The sequence below is a fragment of the Neodiprion lecontei genome, chromosome 4 (assembly GCF_021901455.1).
Source record: "Neodiprion lecontei isolate iyNeoLeco1 chromosome 4, iyNeoLeco1.1, whole genome shotgun sequence".
NCBI lineage: Eukaryota > Metazoa > Arthropoda > Insecta > Hymenoptera > Diprionidae > Neodiprion > Neodiprion lecontei.
In genome coordinates, this window is record NC_060263.1 from 16,152,985 (window position 1) to 16,167,761 (window position 14,777).

At 37.3% G+C, this 14,777-nt stretch overlaps 1 protein-coding gene across 3 annotated transcripts in view; it reads right to left on the reverse strand.

Moving 5' to 3' along the window:
• LOC107224007 overlaps window positions 1-14,777 on the reverse strand; it is a 25,026-nt gene continuing 10,249 nt past the window's right edge. Inside the window, exons 1-9 of one of the 3 annotated variants that reach the window (XM_046737772.1) lie at window positions 13,884-13,902; window positions 13,306-13,384; window positions 4,887-4,988; window positions 4,694-4,803; window positions 4,382-4,572; window positions 4,052-4,282; window positions 3,627-3,774; window positions 3,347-3,491; window positions 1-1,852 (exon numbers count right to left, since the gene is read on the reverse strand). In XM_046737772.1, coding sequence (XP_046593728.1) covers window positions 1,611-1,852; window positions 3,347-3,491; window positions 3,627-3,774; window positions 4,052-4,282; window positions 4,382-4,572; window positions 4,694-4,803; window positions 4,887-4,988; window positions 13,306-13,375 — 1,239 coding nt within the window. In that variant the 5' untranslated portion in view covers window positions 13,376-13,384; window positions 13,884-13,902 and the 3' untranslated portion in view covers window positions 1-1,610. Of the gene's footprint in view, window positions 1,853-3,346; window positions 3,492-3,626; window positions 3,775-4,051; window positions 4,283-4,381; window positions 4,573-4,693; window positions 4,804-4,886; window positions 4,989-13,305; window positions 13,963-14,777 lie in introns of those variants that run through there. The other 2 variants (XM_046737773.1, XM_015663907.2) reach the window with 2 other exon arrangements.

The following is a 14,777-nucleotide window of genomic DNA, read 5'->3' on the forward strand; positions in this document are numbered from 1 at the left end:
TATTTCATACAACAACAATATATCGGATAATTATTTCTTTTTTTTTTTTTTTATAAGAATAATAATTATTATTCTTACTTCTCCATGATCGCGCATTTCATAAGTCATTCATTTTGTTTTTTCAATTATTTGTCTTTCTAAATTTGGGCATACCCTGTACAACAATAATTATCGAATAAATATTTTTTTTATTCGACATAATAAATATTCGGTATCGCGATTTGTATAAACTTATACAGGTATACACTCAAAACGATCGTTGTTAATATACCGCTATTTATTCGTTGCGCTTCGTTTCTGTATTGTGTTGCGTTACCTACATATTATTAATGCGCGTTTATTAACTTATACACATACCGTCGTTTATACAATCAGAGACGACGGACTTTTACTATCCTGATATTTTAAAGAAATTACTTTCAATTACGTATTACAGTTTGTGAATTTAACACATCAATATTATCGATTCTTATTGGGAAAATAATGATAACAATGCACGATCCTACCTCGTTATTATCATCATCATTATTATTATTATTATTATTATCAATATTATTATTATCATTGTCATTATTATTATTATTATCATTGTCATTATTATTATTATTATTTCACTTTCTCTCTGGCCTATTGTTAGTAGCAGTTGTTTAGCTGCACGAGGATTTCATTAATGAGCTTTAATAGGTTCGGTATTGTAAGTATTCAATTGTTATTATTTATACGTATCGTTATTATGTAAAACGAAATTATTAATTAATTAAATATATATTTATATTGTATATAAGTATAATAATATATTAGTATCACATGAAATTGTCCCACGGTTGACGATGAAATATTTTGTTTCTATCTTTCGTTAATTACATATCGTTTAACTTTCCTTTTTTCTCTACTACGCTATTAATTCCGAAATTTTAGAAACATCCGCTATTCGATTTTTGAAAACGTACCGTATGCGTAATTTAATAATCTCTCAATGTAAAAATCGATCTAGTCCAAGTGCATATGAATAAATGCATACCGATTTAGAAGAAAAAAAAATTTGTCTTCAAAATTCATTTATCTTGCATCGAGAAAGCGTGGGACAAATCAAATTTTGATTCCAAGAAAGACTCGCGCGCGGTTTCATTCTTTCGTTTCCTTCGTAAAAAAATATAATGTTCAATAATAAAGAGTGTATAAAAACGTCTGTACGCAGAGTATAAGATGGAAATAAAAAAATCGTAAAATATATAGGATGCATTAAATTGCAGTGCGCGCTGTAATGAAAAAAAAAAAGTTTCCATGACGCGTCGGTAATTGTTATTACTGTTATTATTATTATTATTATTGTTATTATTATTTGAACGCGCAGGAAATTTGCAATTAGTAGAACTTGATTAAAAAAAGATAAGAATATTAAATACCGTAAACAGATAAATTCTACGCGTACGGCAGAATATCGTTATGATTCGGGATTTTCTTTTTTACTTTTTCAATTAGAATGTTCAATTTGTTCTGTCTAATTTCCGCTTAAATTTTTTCCTCTTACGCTTCACGTGAAACATTTTATCGTTTCGGGGATCTTCTCCTTATATTTATCGTTTATGACAGCTACTCCCGCGAATTGATCAGATTAATGTATAGAATACGACGAGTAAAATACTAGCTAATTTCAAATATCCCGTCGCGGTAATTGAGAAAGCGGCGTTCACCGTCGCCACAGTCTCCATTTCCACAACCTTGTATTTATACTGTTCGCGAATCTCGTTTTTTGGATGTACAGCTGCAGCCGATTCCGCCGATCCGGGCCTTTCCGCTGTTTCTTCGGAGGCGGTAACGTTGTTACCTTTCAAAACAAACGCCAGCAATGCTGTAAGAGAAACAAAAATTACGGCACGATTAATAAGAAAACAATTTTTCAGTACGGTACGTGCGACCGTTTTTTTTTTATTCCCTTCGATTTCTCTTCAAATCTATTTCAAAGCAATATCGTATTTTATTTCTCATACGTTATACGAGGAATATCCATGGCTAAAATATACGTAAAAATATTCTTGTCTCGCGTTGATAAGATCATTAAAAAAAGGTCATGTAGTTCGGGATTATTAACGGTACTCGTAATATATATATATATATTATATATATATGCGTATAAATGAATCAAGTTTTGGAACGATCGGTGTAATGAATTCTCGGCGGTGACTATAATTATAATAATGATAGACCGCATTACGATAGACATGATGTATATATGTCGATCTGTACCGTATACATGTGTATACCTATACGCCGTTCGAAATTTAGTACCTCATTAGTCATTATTGCCGCTCAGCCGATATACTCACTATAACTTGTTTGGTGCTCTGACATTATACCCTCGGGGTGTTTTTTTTTTTTTTTTATTCATTTTTTGCGCGTCTTTGGGAGGTTCGTTTTATTACATTTGATGCCAGTTAGACAATCCGCGAAGAAAAAAACGAAGATCCACTGCCAAATAGATAGAATCTGGTAGTGTATAATATAATATACGTGTATATCAAGCATATGTGCTACGGACCTCAAAGGCAGATATACGTGATCGGTATCGTACAAGCGTATGCCTGATGTTATTAATATGTATTTATACCTACATGTTGTTGCTTCCTTTCATTATTTTTCTATGATTAGTTTTCTTATTGCTTGTATCATTGTTCTTTACTTCGTCTTAATTGTACATTCATATACGGGACATTCCAAAAGGAGAAAATCAGTCGAGTCTCAGTTTCATATTTTGGATTTCAAAATTGCGTTACGTATAAATATCGGTTTTTAATTTTTCAATATCATCTGGCAGATGAAGATAATAATAACTGGGCAAAATTTTAGGAATACATCTTTATACAACTTTTCAATTGATTTCTCGAAAAGTTTTGAGTGTAATAGCGTATGAGATCAGAATTAATGTCGTTATTTTGAAACGAATATTATCGCATTTTTAAGCTAAATCTTGTACAAACTCTCGATTTCAAATATTTCGATCGATATTTTGTAAAAAGGTCAAGCCCATTGGCACAAAAATTTCGCTCCCCAATAACTAACTGTTCGTAAAACTAAAAAAATATCTGAGACCTGACTGATTTTCTTTATTTCGAAGTGTCCGATACACACATATTTAAAGTACGAGTCGTTTCACCTGTATAAACGAGACGTACATATTATATTAGAATCTAAACTCATTGTTTTGTTATAACGCTACACGAACCGTTGATAAATTTTCACGTTCTTTTTACTATTAGTAAAATAATTGTGTTTTCTTTTTGTTTTGTTTTATTTTGAAGAAAAAAGACAAAACTATTTCGCGACAAAATAATGAATAATATCGTACCTTTTTCAACCTCAGCGCCTTCTTCAAAATCGACTTTTATGAAGGTCGACATCGTTACCTCGAATAGATTATTCTTGTCACCGTTAGGAGGTGATACCGAGCGCCGTTTTCTACCATATCCGATCCGCCCGTTGCTGCATTCGATCTTCAACGATACAGGCACAATAAAAAGTCGAATAATGTTTGTCGAATGGATCAAGATCCAGAATAATGTAAGTTTAGGTAGTAATTGTGTGCCTCGTCGACTTCAATTCATACCAATATGAGAGTTACTACTCACCCCCTCGCATTTGTCCACGCAAACGTTTACCGTCCCTCGAAATTGCACGTATGTACTTTCCGGAAATTTGAAAGCCCGAAATTTCGCTGTCAAAAAGTCACCGTCGACCGTTTCAAAGTTATCGAACAGGTAAGGATCCACCGAACACCTGTGTTACAATCATGCGGATACACCAAAATTAGAAAAAGAATCGTTGTGTACATATATCGTTACAAGCCATGCTCGGAGGATTTTAATTGTGATTTAGATTTGAGAATAGCAACGTTGACTCACAGCTTTCGACTGTCTTTGAATGATTCGAGTTTGCAAAATGTAATCCAAGAGACTACGCAATTCTCAAAAACTCCCAGGGTAAGGTTAGAATTTTTGAAAATGCATCGATCAACGCTGTTCGCAAACTTGAGAATCATCGACATTCTCATTACCCGTTGAAGATGATGGTTTCCTCCTGAGTCCTCATGTCCGAGACTTGCATGTAAGTTGTCAGGATACCGTACGTCGGGGCAGAGATCGTATCCAGATAGATCTCCATCTGCAAGGGAGTTCCCGGACTCACGTGAAGTTCCCCGGTGACCAGATTGCCGCCCTGACGAACGCCGACGCTGAGAGTTGGCGTCGGTGCCTTTCCCAGGACGTCTTCGATCGTCCCGATGACCCTTGATAATGGACGAGGAAGAGAATAGAATGCAATTACAAAGATCGAGATAATCCTTGGGTTATTATTTATCTTCGCTTCGCCGGGCGGAGAAACTCACTCGGACTCTTCGAAATCGTCGGGTAAACTTCTTCGTTGTAAAATCGTTCGATTCGGCGCCAAGCTCGTCCCGGATGTCACTGATTTATGAGGCACTGTCACTTCGGTGATTCCACACTTGACGGTGAACGTGTGCTTACTGGAATCGGTCGGTTCCTCGACGATTATTCTGTGATAGTAGACCTTCTTCCCCTGCGATCAGAACAACAGAGACCTGAGTGATTTACCCGAAATCGTTGGTTCGCAGATTGTCGTCGAGGATGGTATCCTCGATCGTGTCTTCGACTCGTTGCAACAATTTTCGCTACATTACCGTCATTTTATTTAAAACCCGCGTCAGACCGCAGCGCATCATCTCCTCGCGGACGAGTGATAGTTTGAAAGTGGCAACCCCCTCGCTCAACTTCGGCTTGCAAGCTTCATCTGCGATTGGACGTGAGAAAATAGTGTCAGTATAATCAGGATCAGAGACTTTCGTCGCGAGTATAGTCGGTGTGTTTTTTTACCTGGATAATTCTTCAGATTCTCGAGATAAATCGTCGCCTGTGGGCTGCTCCGTGTTACGTCGACCTCCATCCTATCCTTGAAGCATCGCACTTTGCTCTGTACTGTAAAAAGTCGAAGAAGAATAGAAGATCTGAGAAACTGATCCACTGTGATGAGTATTCGGGGCGGTTAACTTTCCGGTTCGAACTCACGTCGTCAAAGTTTTACTATATGGTCATAATTTGTACGCTTGGGGTATCGGACCAAGGTCGTTCACCTTGACGACCGATCCACACTAAGATCGACGAATCGAAGAGAAAGATCCAACCCCAGAGTTCAAAAGTCACCCTGCGGCACAGTGGTTACGAGAAGAGGAGAAGGAAAAGGGGACTGCATATTTGCAGGAAATGGGCGAACCCGCCAATGAAAGTCTTACACGGATAGTGCGCAAAGTCCCCTGTACACATGTATACTCGTAGATTCATAGGTATATAATAAACGTAATGCACTTATGCAACACTGTGTGCCGGCGTTCAACTCGAGAGGAAGAAGAAGCCGCGGACTGCGCATCAGGATGATGTTAAGCTGCCGCAGCATTCCTTTATATGTACGTTACACATCCCATAACTCCTCGTGTCCGATGACTTATACATGCATATTTACGACTCGTCGGTTTACTCGGTTTATGTACATACATGCCTACCTGTGTATGTACAGATAGGCGCATGCAGGCGGGTTATAGGTGCACAATCTTTTTTCCTCCCATGCTCTTTCTACTTCTGATGAACCAACGCACTTTTGTTCGAATATAAGTATGAACGGTGTGAAATTGCGTTCTCAAACTTTTCGCAATCGCTGTAGCACAAGAGGTTGTTGTATCGAAAAGAAGTACCAGAATTGGATGACTCGAATCCGAGGTTTTAGGCGTGGGCAGAAATGCGGATTCTGAGCTCGTGGCGATCATGCTTACGTGTCCTTTTTCAGACTTAGGTCGGTTATTATTTGGAAAGTTCTACAAGCCATGGTCGCTCTAAGTATAACCCAAAGTATCGTCAATCGTTATCGTTTTTTCCTGCTTTTAAATCATGCTTCATACATCAAGGGTCTTCGGGTATATAATCCGAAAACCAACCTCACTGTTTTATTCCTCTTCTTATCGAGCTACATTTTTCCAACCGTTGTACGCTATTCACGGTTTACTAATCTACTTGACCAGCCAACCAAGAAGGCGAGTCTAGCGTCAGCTTCGGCCATCAAAACCGTCTTTTGAAGTTTCCATTGCTGTCGCGGTGAAAGTTGCTCCCTAACCACACGTTAACTTCACGTATGCCTCCTTCCCTCACCAGTCTGTTACATAGATACCTGCACACTCTCTGAATTCACGCTGCCTAGTGTCACGTCCATAAACCCACGCGCACATTGTCGTTGTTGTACCCATATGCCCAAAGGCCCGCAGCTAAATCCAAATCGCGTGATTTCGAGTCTGCCCACTCGACTGTCAGTGAAGCAGAGGGTCGTGTTATGACCATCGTATTCCTTATAGGTGTTTGGCAAAAGTGGCTTACAAATTTCATCCGTCACGAGTAACGTGTCGCAAAGCGTGGAGTTTGTACAGTGTGGCTGCAGGCTGAACAGTGATCGATGATCCATTCTTGCCCCAAATTGTGTATGAAATAAAGGTGTAAAGAATAAATACGGTTCATGGTCCCGTTCCTTTTTTCTCATTATACAGGCAATCTTCTTCTTATCCTCCAATTTTATAACATCATTCGGGACGGATGATGCAGGTTATTGGTATTTAAAGTCTGCAGGGATCAACTCGTGCGGTCTATGCAGCAGGCAAACGCTTTTATGGTACCAGGTACTCCTTCTTCTCCTTCTTCTTCATCGAAGCGATTCTTTTTTTTTTTTTTCTTCTCCTCTCTTTTTGCCATTTACCGATGACCGTACCAACACACTATCCATGTTGCCCGCCGCACTGCTGTAGGTTATAACGCGTAAACTCCGCAACTCTCTTCTCGATGCACGCGGTTGATGCTGATGTGCTGATGCTCGAACCCGACTTCCGGGCCATTGATTATCCTTCGCCAACTGCAGAAACGAGATGCAGCCTCCGGCTGTTAAACCTGTGCTATATGTGCACGTACGTAAATATGTACATCTCTGCATGTACATAAATTGGTAACGAACCAGCTCGACACGATATACGGAATTTGGCCAACATCGAACGTACTCTTTGTCTTTTTCAATCCTTCGATCGTTGCTGAAATAAATACGCAATGGAATTCCGTCTTCCGCATAGGTGATCGTTGTTTTTACTTATGGTACAAAAAGCTTCATAGCCGTGTAACAGAACTTTTGACCATGCAAAACTGTACAACGATGCACATTGCGGTATGTGCGACGTGTATATAATGTACTGTATACATATTGTACGTGTAACATACATATGTGCACATAAGGATGTACGGAACGTTTAATCTTTGCTGGTGAAGAATACATTTTACGCAGGGTTAGTCTCGTTATCTGATTTCTGAATCCTTCGGCAACCAACCAACCAACCACTCTCCTCGTCTAGTTTATTACACCTGCTGCATATATCCGTCTACGTTATCCACTACGTAGCGAGTATTTGAATTTCATTTACTTCTACTCATAATATTCTCTCATCCATTGCATGTACATACCTAAAACGCTCGTGCTGTGGGGGGGATTGTGATTCTTCTCTTAAAATATCAAAATACCATGCAACTTGGAGTACATGTGTGTGTGTGTGTGTATATATATATATATACACACCTGTGTTTATGTACGGTAAAATACCCGCCGGACGTCGCCAAGTCCCACGTTCGACCGAAAGAGAAAAAAAAAAGAGAGAGAAGAATGAAAGAAAGAGAGAAAGAATGAGAAAAAAATGAACACCGAGTCTCCTGACATGGGCGTCGCGACGTACATACCTATAAAAGGTATATACATAACATATACGTAAGTATAATTATGTATGCATTACATACCTAGGCAGGAACGAAGATGTGTAATATATTATACCTATATGTACAGTATACAACACGAACCAACGGTTCTTTTACGAAACACGTTCATACATGTACTTGTATATAGATATATTATATTATATATATATAAATATATATAATATATCTATATATATATATATATATACTTTCCACACATACATACGCATATACTATGTATACATTGTACGCGGTCGTTGGGTTTTCCATGCGTGGCATGCGTGCGGTGTGGCCGTCGAACGAACCTTCGTTACCTTATATTATAATATTGTCCATCCATTTCGTTTCACAATCAGTACAATAAGTCATTATACATTAGGGTGGTGAAGAAAAATGAACTGTTTGTTTGGTTTTTTCAAAGTCACTCGTTTCGTAGTTGTAGGAAGAGGAAATAAGGCCGGTTAGAATATGAGCTCTTCAATGTTCATGTTTAGTGGTTCCTGAACGCAATCTTTCATTTTCCAATCAATTAACACGCGAAAATGAGTTTGGTTGTTTCTGAATATTGTAGATCGGGAACGAAACAATTTATGTATATAAATGTCCGTTACATATTTTTCTAGGGGATTCAATGATCTACAAAAAAGATGTTTTATAATTTTTTTATAACTCAAATCTTTCAAATGTTATTCAAGGTTAAAGATGAAATTATGCAAAAATTCGCTTTTTTTGAGATTAATACCGAAAATACTAAAATTAACACAAAATGTTGTGCGTTTTTTTTTTTTTTTCTATAAGGTATTTCAACCGCTATAAAATCATGTTATTCAATTAATTTTCAACCGAAGCAAATTTATTTTGTAATTATTACAAGTAATAATACGTTACATATGTTATTCCACTTTAAAAGCACCTTTTTTTCTTAGCAAAAAATAAATTCAGGACCACCCCGATCAACATACAACCGATCTATGCAATGCAACATATACATATATTAGCCCAGCATCGATAATAATTGTTATACCGAATCTGTTATAAAATATACTGTATACGAAATTTTACCAACAACCATCATTGTTACGACACATGATTTTTCGAGCTGTGCAAAAATACGTAGTAGCATAGCTACGTATGTATATAATATACGTATGACGTGTGTGTGTGTGTGTTTTTTGTGTCTGCTCGCGAAGTGGTGAACGTTGCTGCATATATTTGCAGAGATTAACTGTTAAATAATGTATACCGTGATGTACTGAGGTATATACAGTATACTGTTGCCAATATATATACATATATAAAATGATAATGATGATAAAATATAAATATATATATATACACGTGTAGTAGATGAAGAAGACGAGGAGAAGCATAAAGATCAGTAACGGTACTTTTGGGGCTTATATAAATAATACCCATCCGTGGACACATATTATAATTTACATATAGGTATGTACGTATGTAGATAAACGTACATAGTTTTAACCTCTGATGTGACGCATCATTTGGGTAGATGGGTGTACGTATTACGTATGCAAGGTAATTGTCACGTACACGGAGTCTCTCTATTCGGACACACTTTGTTCCGCTCCCGCAGAGTTTTAGTATAAAAAAATGTGAAACTCTGCGATCAATTTATTGATTAATCTTCTTCATCGATCGTCGCGTTTGCTACGTTTAAATGTATCGTAAAACCAGAGATCTACCGAGTTAACGCTTTAGCAGTGTTTTACTTCAATTTCGAGATTCCCATTGCTTCTTATATCATCGTCCAATATTCGCAGCTACATGCATGCAGTTACGTGCACTGCTCAATTCAATTTCGCTCTGACTTTTCTCGTTTGCATTATTATTATTGTTATTGTTATCAAGCCCAGCTAGCCAGCCAGACAGACAGCCAGTGGTTATTATAATACCTGGAGCTATAATGGCGCCCCGTGATTTCCCTTTCACGTGTATATTACATATCCACCACACGTGTTATCTTCATCCTCCTCCTCCCCCTCATACTGCATATTATATACATTATACACGCATGTCGGTGTGGCTTTATCAGACATGTAGGTATTCATCATACATGTATGATGCACAACGTGCGGTAATGTGCATAATGTAATGGGTCCGTCTAACAGAATTGCCTGGGATGGTCATCTAATCACAACTCGTATAATCGTTCTTCTTTCCGTTTCATGATGATCTTCCTGTACGTTATAAAAGTACGTACCCGAACAATCTCTTGAAATTTGAAAATCAACCGCGCATGCGCAAGTTTTATCGGCTGTTCGCGCAGGCTGGCCATCCCGAGTTTCAGTTGCCAAATTGTTTCTGCCGGTGATGTAGTTGATACGAATTTTCGAGGTTAGAATATCAAATAATTGAGGTAGCGACTCGGACAGGTTTGGGAAGCATTTGTTATTAGGTCGGAAAGTTCATTCATCAAAGGACGGTCGAAATTTAATGCTCATGCTCTTTGAAACTTCAAACGTACACATTTTGCGTAGGTTGGCCCGCCTGTGTCGCAGACAAGAATATCGCTGCGGGAAGATTTCGCCGACCAATGAGATTTTATTTGGCGCATGCGCGGTTGATTTTTAAGTTTCAAGAGATTGTCCTGGTACGTTGGTTCAGCTATAATGTATTCCGTATGCCTTTTTACCGGCCAATTCTCAAAATTTCATCATAATCGTGGAATCTTCTGACGATAATTATGACGACGGTGATTGTAAGATCTCTTCATCTCGTTCGTTCTCGACCAAGTCGGCACTGCTGTCAACGGACAAGTTACAGCTGTATAAAGATTGAAATATTTTTTCACTAATCTCTTTTAACCTCATCTACACGTTGTTAATTCAATTCTGGTACATCCTGGTCAAGAATTTTGGTCAAGTGTCAAGTCGTCCAGAGAGTCCAATGTGCTGTCAGAAGTGTACAGACGTATCATGTGAACGCCGATGATGGCTATTTTAAGAGATATTTCGCCGCCTATGGATTTCAAGGAAGAATCCTTGAACGGTTATACATATATGCGTCTATACGTGTGTTGAAACACCAGCAGATCAGGTTTTCTCCAGTACGAGTCTCGGCCAAAGTTGCGCGCGGCGCGAGGGGCTCGTATTTTTTCTCTTTTTTATTCCTTCGTCTTCGTCTTCTTCTTCTTCTTCTTCTTGTTCTTGTTTATCGATAAGGTAGAGTTTCTTCTTCTTCATCATCGTGAGGAGGCGCATCCTTGACACATTCGTAAAGTTGAAAATTGATCATTTACTAGGCGTGTAATGATTCGATACGTGAAATGAAGTGGGTATCATATATTATAAGTCGTACGAAAGAAAGAAATTCATGCAGAGTGAAATGCATAAATGCTTTAATAATCATCCGGCTAACTTGTTTTCGATCCGAAACAAAATGCGACTTCGATTCTATACGAATTATGTGACAATGGATCCCATTTTCTCACGTCAGCTGTATCGCCGGTCATAGTCACGTAAATCGTATAGAATTCAACTCGTATTTTGTTTCGGACCAAAAACAAGTTAGCCGGATGGTTAAGGTGTCTATTATTCATGTATAGTGAATCCAAGAATGATTTGCATTTTCCCTACGTCACGTACAATATTCTTGTAAAATACAAGGTGTTTGCATAAAAAAGCACATATAACAATAATGAAAAAAACCACCATTTTATTACAATGAACTGAACAATATTTCTTATAAGATTAACCAAACGATTTTTTTACGAAATGCATTCAACTTTCCGTGATCATTCTCTTTTCGTCTATGAAACCTTTTCTTCTTATTCTTTTCATTTCCTGTTTCCCTGTTTGTATTTATTCGCGAGTCTCACTCTAATACCCATTGAATGGAAGTAAGAAATCACTTTTGCATAGGATCTTTAAAATCACGAGAATAGGATATCACCTTTCGAATTAAACGGTATTTTCACTCTAATGTAAACGAAACTACAGACGCGAGTTCAAGAAAAAACCTGACATGACTGAACTTTTTGAGCATATTACCCGGTTTCAGTGAGTGAAAATCTATAATAAACAGGATCAAAAAACCTGTACAGTTTTTTGGTTGCAGACCTGTGAAATTCTTTCTCTCTCTCTCTATGCATACATATACCTATATTTCTTTTTCTTAGTCTCTACTCTATTTTTAGAAACACGATCATGACGATCAAGTTCATTATAAGTATAACGTATACAAAATCGCATAAGCGAGAAAATACAGAATTTATTCTGCCGCTGCACATCGACCATACAATGTGTAACGTAATAAACGAAGAACGCGTCCTGTTATATAGACAGTTAATTAATTACGTAGTATACAGGCCCGCGTTGCATGGAAGACTAATTATTTCTGTCACGGTAACAAGCCGCCTATAACCCAACCTGACCTGACCCAACCTAACCCAACCTGATGGCTAACCCTAAGCCAACGTAGAGTCGAGTGGATTAGGCGAGCATTGTTGTAAGACCACCATGCTTGAGGAGTGTTTGTTTTTTTTTTTCTTCATTTTTCTTATGTAATTTATTTTTAACCGTATCATTTTGTACGTTCAATTTTTTTTCCCCATTAATTTTATACTGTTTCTTCTCACCCTGTTTCTCACGATATTGTCAGCTCAACGACTTTGCATTGTTTTATTACATGCATGTAGCATTTTATGTACAATGCACGTATAATAATTATATATGATGTATAGTATGTATGTAGATACATGCGTATCGGTTATTAAGTATACTGTGGTGTAAAGTTGAACTGGGACGAGGAAGTTGAAGAAGTTACTCGTGGAAAAAAAGGCCAAAGGAGCACGTGTGAATCTGATCGTGAATCTGTTTCTCAAGACCGCTACTGATGTCGTTTTTGTCGTTAATTTAGGCGCTAATTAACTGCACGTATATAACGACTCGCGGATGCGATTCGATGTGTCGTTTTATAAATAAATTAATAATAATTAATCAATTGGCGATAGAGTTTCGTTACTTTCCCATGATTAGCTGCACTATATAATGTATTCACATACCTATACACACCTATGCGTTATACGGTACATAATTATAAGCAGATACTTTTTTTTTTGTCTTTTTCCTTTTTTACGTTCAACGATTTTTATTGGTACATAATAATGTATGCGATATATCTACAATACTTATATAATTCCTCGTGATTGCGTCATGATTCGGCTCGAGTGTGTTCGAAAATTAAAATCATCGTAACAATAACAATGATAATAATAAAAATTGGAGAAACTAAAAATTCATACACATAGTAGGTACTTTAAATTGACGAACGTGTAAAATAATGTAAAAAAATATAACGTGTATGCATGTATACACGTATGTGTACCTATTGGAGACCGTGTGAAAATTATACGTCTCAACGAAAGCAATAATTGGAAAGAAAAAAATTTTTCAAAGAAATATGCCGAGAAGTATACATATGTAACATAGTAATATATTGCGCTTACCATTTCCAGAAGCAAAATTCACGATGACGCATATCCAAATGGCAACTCGATAATTTATATTTGCGTTCATGATTCACACCTTGTGTAAATATATATTTATTATAATTCAATGCACGCTATTTCAAAGATATTATAATATTATTACACGCGGTACATGTATCAGAAGAAAATGAACAACAGGGAAAAGAGAAAACCGGATCTTTCGTAGTTATATATATATATACATATATATTAACGCGTATAATAAACAATATATCAATACATAAAACAAATATTATTGACGTTTAATCCGCGCGGACGACGACTAGGTACGCGATTTAATTTACGACCGGTGAGACGAGATTTTGAACGTATGAAGAAAAAGGCATCGAAATAATTATTTATAGATAAATAATTTAAACATTCATGGGCTTTGGTTCATTTATTCTTCAAATATTTTTACCGACAATCGTTTGACTTCATTTATTTTCAGTCAAATTATTATATATTACATCGATATAAACAACGATATTCAAGGTTCCTCGTTATAGATATGATGTGTACATTATTGTCACGACATGTATTTATTACATACGTACGAAGTAATGTAATATTACACTCGATACGCGTCTTGTTTTATTACTCCTGTTTTTTTTTCCTTCACTTTTTTTACCATAGAAAAAAAAACAAAAAAAAAAAAAAAAATAAACAACAATAAAAATAATACACAAAGTACAATATTTATAAAATATCGATGTTGTATCCCGTGTCGTGCAGCGCGTGCGCGACAACCGCGGTTAGTAAGGAGAATACAACTGCGGTGGCAACGTCTGGCGGAATATGGTACCAAAGGAGGAGGAGGGAGCTTGAGGTTGAGTCGGGGAGGGGGAGGAGTGACAAGGACGAAAAAAAAACCCCACCTTTTTTTTTACATCTTTCCTTCTATCTCCTTCTCTTCTCCCCACCAACCCAGAAGATTTCCTTAATCCCTTCCCTTTCATCTATTATACTCACACAAAACGGATATAATACCTGTACAGGTATGTCTGCTCTTCAGACTTACGTTCCGCGTAGATCTATCCCCAAAAAAATTTCTTTTCACAGCACGGGCATTGAAAAGTCCACTTTTTGTGGCAGTTTTCGTTCCGTAAAGTTACGCTTTATACGGCAGCGAACAAAGTTGCGGAATAAAGTCTTTATTCCGCAGTTTTGACGCGCAGTTCGAAGTGCGCATCCCAAACTGTCGAATAAAGTAGCTTCGTCAAACAGATCGCGACATAACCTCACTCTTCGTTTTGCTTTTCAATGCCCATACCGTAAAAAATATTGTATGTGGCATGCCCGTAAACCGTTTTTTGGCTCGGATAATTTCAGTACTCGCTTCCGGCTCGCCTTCAGCTCGTCCTGAAATCTTTATCCTTGCCAAAAAAACAGGCGGTTTACGGGCATGCGACATAAATAGCTATTCGTCACCCTAGTCGCTGTCGCCGTTT